This window comes from Microtus oregoni, unplaced genomic scaffold (assembly GCF_018167655.1).
Source record: "Microtus oregoni isolate MIOR12 unplaced genomic scaffold, Mior012 000003F_ref0000135, whole genome shotgun sequence".
NCBI lineage: Eukaryota > Metazoa > Chordata > Mammalia > Rodentia > Cricetidae > Microtus > Microtus oregoni.
The window spans coordinates 21,310,397-21,318,313 of NW_024543062.1; the positions used below are offsets into that span (position 1 = coordinate 21,310,397).

At 49.8% G+C, this 7,917-nt stretch overlaps 1 protein-coding gene across 3 annotated transcripts in view; it reads left to right on the forward strand.

Annotated features, from left to right (window-relative positions):
* The window catches only part of Camkk2 (calcium/calmodulin dependent protein kinase kinase 2), a 50,921-nt gene extending 45,190 nt beyond the window's left edge, over positions 1 to 5,731 (forward strand). For all 3 annotated transcript variants that reach the window (XM_041648706.1, XM_041648705.1, XM_041648704.1), the window contains one exon: positions 2,656 to 5,731. In XM_041648706.1, coding sequence (XP_041504640.1) covers positions 2,656 to 2,728 — 73 coding nt within the window. In that variant the 3' untranslated portion in view covers positions 2,729 to 5,731. The remainder of the gene's footprint in view (positions 1 to 2,655) is intronic.
* The last annotated feature ends 2,186 nt before the right edge of the window (positions 5,732 to 7,917 follow it).

The following is a 7,917-nucleotide window of genomic DNA, read 5'->3' on the forward strand; positions in this document are numbered from 1 at the left end:
ACGTGGGCATCTCCACCAGGCAGATGTGCCTTCAGCCTGAGCTGCTGTGCCTGGTTCACCCAAGGCCTCTAGGCTTACAATAAGGGGCATCTAGGGGCTTGGGTCCCATGGCGTGCCATGCATGTGGGCTGGGCTGCGGTGCATGGCGCTCCACCTGGAATGCCTGTAAACTTACCCAGGTCTTCAGGCCCATCTGGATAGCTGCATAGCTGTGCACATCGATGGCATTGAAGGTCTACTGGGGCCCGGGGCTGTGCTCTAAGTGTGCACACAGCAGGCCTGATGCACTCTGCTCTTCACTAGGGCTCTCTCTGCAGCTCTGGTGGGAAATTCTATAACTAAATCCACCTGTCTGTGACCTTAGCCAGATCGGAGCTTTCTCCTACCTGCCTGCATATCTATCAGGCAGCGTTAACCTACAACTTCCAGGGCAGATGAACACTTTTGCTGGGTGGACCCATTTGGTAACCCTGTTCCAAGTGCCTCCTTCAGGACACTGACCCTGATGAGGCTGCCTGACTCTATTGGGAGCCCCTGTCAGCCACTTCTCTTGTTAAAAGTAACTTTATTGGAGACAGGGAGATCGTTAAGTTAGAGTGTTTTCCACACAAGCTTGAGGACTTGAGTTCAATCCCCCAGAACCCATGTAAAATCCAGGTGCGGTATCATGAGTTTTCTGGGAAGGTGGAGACAGGCAGATCCCTAGAGCTGACGGTTTAGTCAGCCTAGCTCCAAAAGCAAAGTGGATGGTACCTGAGGAAATGCCTGAAGTTGACCTCTGGCTTCCGTACATTTGTGAACATGCACATACACACGCAATAGCTTTATCAAAGGTGGGGCTGGAGCTCTTCAGTAGAGTACTCACCTAGCATGCACAACGCCGTGCGTTCCATCATCCCCAGCACTGCAAACAAATGAAAAGCTCAATTTTACTATAAGATAACTAACACCCCATAGCTCATCATTGTAAACTGCAGTACAGTCACTTACGTAGCCCTTCCTCCTCTGAGCTGTCTCCACTCACACCTCTTGGTTTCCAGTGTCCACTGAGGCATGTTCAGTTTTCTACCGATTTGTCCATGCTGGAGGGTTTTGTAAGTGGGATAATAATACAGTGTGTGGCTTTCATGTCTGCCTTCTCTCTGTCAGCAGCCTGTTTCCAGGGCCATCCACAGTGCAGCAAGTGTCAGTACTTCCTTCCTTTCCATAACCGAGTAGTATTTGTATGGATAGTAATATTTGGTCCATTGGTGGAAGGTGTTTCTCTCTTGGCTGTCACAAATGAATGAGCCTTCTGTGAACGTTGTAGGCAAGAACTGTTTTCTCCTCATTGGCTGTTGGTTTATATGAGGATGTTCATTGGCCACCTGTATCCTTGGAGCCAGGGGCTCATGTGATGTAAAAGAACACCTGCTGTTTGGGAATAGTATTTTTTGAGGTGAGAGCCAGGGAGGTGTGTCCAGATTAGCATTAGAACAGGTGTCTGCCTTGTCCCCACCTTGTTCCCAGATGACCTGTAGCCTCACCCTTGTGTTATGAGAAATAGAGCCTTTCATGGGCCTTGTCTTTTCTCTCTGGTAAGGCCAAAACCAAGGCTGCCTCCTGACCCTGAGCAAAATTTGTTCGACGTTTCTTTTTTTGTTGGTTCGTTTTCCATTGAGATCAGAATGGCGTGGTACCAGCAGACTAAGACTGCTCAGTACTGTATTGCTCCTTCATTCCCCAGTCAGCAGACACAGCATCACCCTGGGCTACCTGCCAGGGCTGGGCATTTGTAGAACTAACTTGTGGAAGATCCTGAGCCGAGGTCTGGCTACAGCAAGACCCGGCCTGCAGCAGTTGGCAGCTTTGAGGGCAGGCATCCTTCCCAGGACCCTCACCTCTGGAATATAAAAATAAAAGGGCAGATAATGTAATTCTCAGACATGTGTTTCTTCCTTAGGGACACAGGGACACCACAGTTTACCTTCCCTATGCAGGAACAGAGGCCCCTGTTTGGGTAGAGCACAGAGATCATTGTTGAGAGTTAGACCAGCCCTGAGTGGCAAGGCTAGGGACTTTTCCTACAAGGGGGCTCTGCTAGAAAAAAGCCTGTGGCTGGGTCCCCTCCTCAGAACCCCCTTCCATCTGCTGAAACTCCATCCCTGCTGGCCTCCAGGCAGGTCTAGTGGGCTGTGAGGGGTTCTTCTGAGAAGGGAGTAGGTGAGGAGGATGGACTGGGTGTTGCAGGCTTTTCCTAAAGGCTCCATGTGACAGACCAGTTCATACAGGCCCTGGCACTGCCCCAGCAGCTAACTGTGGAGTGACTGAGAAAAAGGGTCACAGTGTCTGTCCCATAGGCACTTCTAGCCTAGAGTGTAAAGATGAGACGTCAGGGAACACACCCCGCTGTAGGACCCTGCCATGAATGGGGTGTCATAAGTAGTTTGGTACCAGTTTTATAGTTCTTTGCTCTTTGGGGTAAATCTTGCTCCTCCATTTACAGGGGAGGTAAAGTCGGCTTTGAGATATTCAAGTGAGCCAATAGAAATGGGGAACACACCTAAAAGAGTGGATGTGACCCCCAAGGGCAGAGACCTGCAAAGGTGGGAAACTGGCCAGGGCTCCGCCATCATTTCTCCAAGTCTTAATGCTGATTTTCTGTTCGGTGAGCAGGAAACAAGGCAGCGAAGACAGCCTACGGGGCCCCGAGCCAGCCCCTGTGGGGGAGGAGGAAGTACTCTTGTGAAAGGTGGTCCCTGCGTGGAAAGTTGGGGAGCTTTGGCCCCCGGCTCCCCACCACACATGCCTCCACTGCAGCCTGAGGAGGCGGCGATGGAGCTGGAGTAACTGCCTGGATCACCCGACCTCGCATGCCTGGCTGTGTGGCCCTGCACGGGTCTGCTGCACCCTGCGTTTCCATAGCAGCATGTCCTACGGAAACCAAGCACGTGTGTAGAGCCTTGACTGTCATCTCTGGTTATCCGGGTTGTTTGTTTGTTTGGGAATTTTTGGGGTGTGCGTGTGTGCGTGTGTGTTTGTGTGTGTATGTGGTTTTTCTTTTTTTTTTTCCTTTGTTGTCTAAGGGGACAAAGAAAAAAAAAAGGACATGACTCCATGACGTCGACTTTGGCTGCTGGCTGGCCGGACCGGCGGGTGAGGAGTTGCAAACCCAGACCAACATGCATTTGGGGACAATTGCTTTTTAAAACATTTTATGCCATAACAAAAACCCTTCATTGTTAATTCAGAACCATGTCGGATGTACCAAGTGAATGTGTGTGGGGTTTGAGCTGCGTGGAGAATCAGGTGGAGAAACTCCTGCTGGCTGGGGCGGCACTTGAGGGAATGGAAGGTTCAGCGAGACCCTTCCAGGACTATGGAAGAACAGGGCTAGCCCTCAGGAGCTGCGGGGAACTTCAGTGTAATTTATTTGTAATGGAGACTTAAGTTTTTTTTTTTTTTTTAATGGGTAAAATTCTAGTCAGGAAAGCTAAAAGGGCTTGCAGTTGAAGTACTCGAGGGGGCTCTGCGACCCTGAAAGAGCACTCGGCAGCTGTGATGGCAAAGGCTTCATGTTAGCTGCTCACGGTGCATTTCTGAGGTCATCAGCTAAGCTCATTTTCTCTATAAATTGGCAAAGACCTCGGTGAAAGCCTGCACTTTCGTGTACGTTACATGGCTTAGACTCAGCAGATGTTCCCACGTCTCTAGCCTGGACTCTGGAGACATCCACAAGGTACATATTGGAGCTTCCAGGGTCTGTCATCTTCCGCCACGCCATTGTGTGATGGGGATTGAGCGTCAATGAAACCTGTGCCTGTATATTAGCGGCTTTGCTTGTTTGTTACCTGTGTGTTCTAGAGACTGTAAGGTTTCTTCCGTCTTAAATACTGTCTGGTTGATACAGTCAAGGAAACATCACTTTCCTGTGGGCAGTGCTGTCACTCAGCTTAGGCACAAATGGCTGTCCTTAGGATCAGAGCTTTAGTGTGACCCACACAGTGACATCGGGGTGCCATTGTACAGAAAAGCGTCAAAACCCAGAATGTTCCTCAGGGCAAAGGACCTTCTTTTTTTTCCTTGGTAGCCAGAGGCCTAGAGAGTAAACGTGGACCTTCTTGACTTCCAGCCAATATTGGAAGTTTGATAAAGGTTTAGGTGAGTACCCAGGGCTGCAGAAGAAGACATGAAATTTAAAGCGCCTTCCAGACTCTGCTTTTCTTTTTTTTTTTTTAAATGATTTTATTTATTATGTATACAACAGTCCAGACTCTGCTTTTCATGTTTTGGAACGATCTGGTAGTGATTGTCTCGTCAGTAACCGGGCTCAGAAGACTGTTTTCTGGGAGTCTCCGCCTGGTGAGCCTCCGTGCAGGTCTTCTTGCAGAGGCGGGAGTGAGCCCAGGCGTTCCTGACGTCCAGAGGGTTTCTTAAGCTCTTGACTGTAGTTTTGCCAGGCCTTTCTTGCTGTCACATAAGCAATTAGAATTAGAGCAAAGACTCCAATGTGTGTGTGTGTGTGCGTGTGTGTGTGGGCTGACCCTCTCACCTGCTTGCATTGTCTCTGTGACCAAGGACTTTCTATCGGTTTCCCTCTTTTAAATATAAGGAGAACTAACCCAGTAGCTTTAACCCTTCTGGCCACAGATGGGGTTCAGCTAGTTTGCAATAAGTACCTTGTGGTAGTTAAAGCTGACAGGCCCTGAGGCTCAGTCCCAGCCTGTCTGCCTGGACTCTGGCTCGGCCTAGTGGCCCGCCTGGGAGGACAGGCACTGTGTGGAGCTCTGCAGAACTCTTCTTGTGTTTACACAGCCCTGCTGGACAGTGCCCTTTCTCCCCGCCAGGGAGCTTTCCATCCGAGATGTCGGAAGAGGGTTGCCAGCCATCCAGGCAGCACCGGGGTTGAGAGGTTCACATTGGGTAACTTTTTTCTTAAACACTGAAACACCAAAGAAAGCCGTGGAAAGGAGCGTCCCCCTCGCTCCCATCCTGCCTCGCTGCCTGCCGTGGAAAGTGTGAGAAAGGTCTGGCCGTGACCGAGCATTAGAGCACAAACATTGTTTTCAAAAGCATTGTCAGGCTGCCTCAGCAACTTTCGTGTGGGCAGATACGATGCCCACAGTTCCTTCTGTGCTGGTTCATCCATGATTAATATATAGGCAACCCTGGCCCGCACCTACGCCTTGAAGGAAGCACAAGTCCCCCCCCCCTTTTTTCTGTCTTTTCTGCCTCCCCAATACATCCCACAGGCTACCAGTGGCCCCCAGACACCTTATAGAGCCCCTCATCACTTAGGGCTACAGAGGCCAGCTCCCTACTGATCTGGCCTTTCCAGGGACAGAGTTCTTGTCCCCGACCCTTTCTAGAATGAGAATATCTGTACCAGTTGACACCAGGTTAGGCCCATGCCCTCGCCCATCTTCCCGAGGGCATCTTTACATTGCCAGTGCAGAGCCAGAGCCTCCATTGCTCCCAAGGTGCTAGGGAAGATTGCTGGTCCCCTCTTCTCCAGCTTCGTGAGCTGAGTGTCATGGGACTTTGACCTTTTCCGTTAGGTGACTGATGGCCTCTGCTTCTGTTTGATTGCCCCGGACCCTCTCTACTATGCATTTCCTTTTATTGGGTGTACAGAGTTAAATACTGTGTATTTATCACTTACAAGTACATGATCTGAAGAAAAAAGATAAGTTGTTTGCCCACAGGTGATTAAGCTTCTCTGTAAACTTGAAATAAACAGACAGCAAAATGGTGCAAAGCCTGGGCCTCCTGGGGTTCTTCTGTCAGTAACTGTCCTTTTGTGATGTTTCTGCTTATGTTGATATTCCTTCCCTTAGGCGGACAGTGAGTCAGATGCCCAAGTCACAGTTCACGCAGCTGGCAGATCCCCTGATGTAGGCATAGCCTAAGGTGTCACCAGTCAGCGTGATTTGTAGACCAACTGTACGCAGAGTTCTTGGAAGCAGGGCAGAATGCGTGCGTATTCCTGGGTCCCCTGTAAACTGCTCTGCAGGTCTGAGTGTGGAGGTAAGGGTGGCATTCTGGGAGGTTGGACAGGTGAGCACATCGCATGAGACATGTTCTATGGCTGGACATTGTTTTCCTGGCTTTGAACTTCACTTTCAAAAAAGTCCAGTACCAAACTACAGAAACGGGCTGTTGTCAGGCGTAGTGCACACGCCTCCAATCCCCACACTCGGGAGGCTGAGACAGGAGGATACCAAGTTCAAGGCCAGGCTAGGCTGCATAGTGAGATTCTATCTATAAGTAAGACAGAGGCTCTTCAGACTCGAGAAGGTTCCTGTTCAAAAAACGCCACTGAGAATGCGAGGCTGTGGAAAAGCCGTTCCTTGGGCTTCATCACTGTGCAGGCTTCAGGGAGTCCTGGAAGCCCACTCGTGCATGTAAGGGTGAAGGATCCTGTCACCAGCTCCCACTGAAGAGGTAGTACAGGGTGTGCCAGTGAGTAGAGACGCAGACGAATGCAAGGTGACCCAGGTGAGTGATGTGAACTGAGTCCCAGACATCCACTCTCTCTCCCTACCCCGAGGAGGCGTCATCACTCGTAGCCTTTGCAACAGTGAACAAAGCATCTGTCTTCCTCTGACGGTGTTACTGGAGCAGAGTGCCCCAAACTGGGCATTTGCAAATAGAAATCTCCCAATTTCTGGTGGCGGGGAAGTCCACAGTCACCATTCCAGCAGATTCTGGGTCTGGTGAGGGCTGCCGACTTCCTCCAGGATGACCACAAAGATGAGATTGCCTCTGTCAAGCCTTCTGATAGGCACTTGGGAAGGAAGAGTGCTCCGAGAGGTCTCCACATCCTGTCTCATCAGAGATCCAGTTTCCAAAACATGACTTTTGGGGGACATACTCTGTGGCAGCAGCCCTAAACCTTCCAGGTTCGTAAGATCTGTGTTTAAGCACCTAAGAACTCATTCTTTCTTTTTTGTTTTTTATTTTTGTTTTTTGAGACAGGGTTTCTCTAGCTTTGGAGCCTGTCCTGGAAGTAGCTCTTGTAGACCAGGCTGACCTTGAACTCACAAAGATCTGCCACCACCCATAAGAACTCATTCTAGTGTGTGTGTGTGTGTGTGTGTGTGTGTGTGTGTACACACGTCATGTGGTTGCCTGTAAAGGCAAGAGGCTGATGTCAGATCCCCTAGATCTTCAGTTACAATCCTTCATGACCCTCCTGATGTGGGTGCTGGAAACTGAACTCAGGTCCTCTGCAAGAGCAGCAAAGGCTCTTAACCACCCTTCAACCTTGATGTGAACACTAAGGGGGAAAAGCCACACAAACCAGAGTTTTGCTAATACCATTTTATAAATCTTGTTTCTCCCTCCTTGCCACATACCTGCTTAAAGCAAAAACCCAGGCTGGCGATTAACCGAGAAGAAACAACATTCCTAATCTATTGTACTCCTGAAATGAACTGACTAATGGCAAAGGGGAGCCGCTTTTCACAGTTCAGAATTGAGCCAGTACGATGATGTGAAACTGTAGGCCAGCAATGGCACCAGTTTGTACCCATAGCAGCAGACGCAGGTGGTCCTGGAGAACCTACTGAGGGGGAAGGGATAAGCCACGGCCTGAGACTGTTACCTGTAGACCAGCAGCCCCTTTTTATAACGATAGTAGCTGTTTCATATGAAGATAGCAGCTATGGAAAAACATCACATATGTTCTGTGGGAACAACCTAGTGAGGATCACAGTTGGTAGGCTTGTAGGTATATTAGGGGGAAAACTGCTGAAGTCCCAGGAGCAAGTCTGGGGCTGGAGCATGTGCAAGACCCAGAGTCTAGTTCCTAGCACCACGAAACCAAAACCTCCCGCCAGAAGCAAGCTGAGCCCTCTCCTGAGCACGGCAGCTGGCCTACAGAATTTACTGTGAAGGTTGTCACAGATATGACTGGAAAGTGGGGTCCCCAAAGAA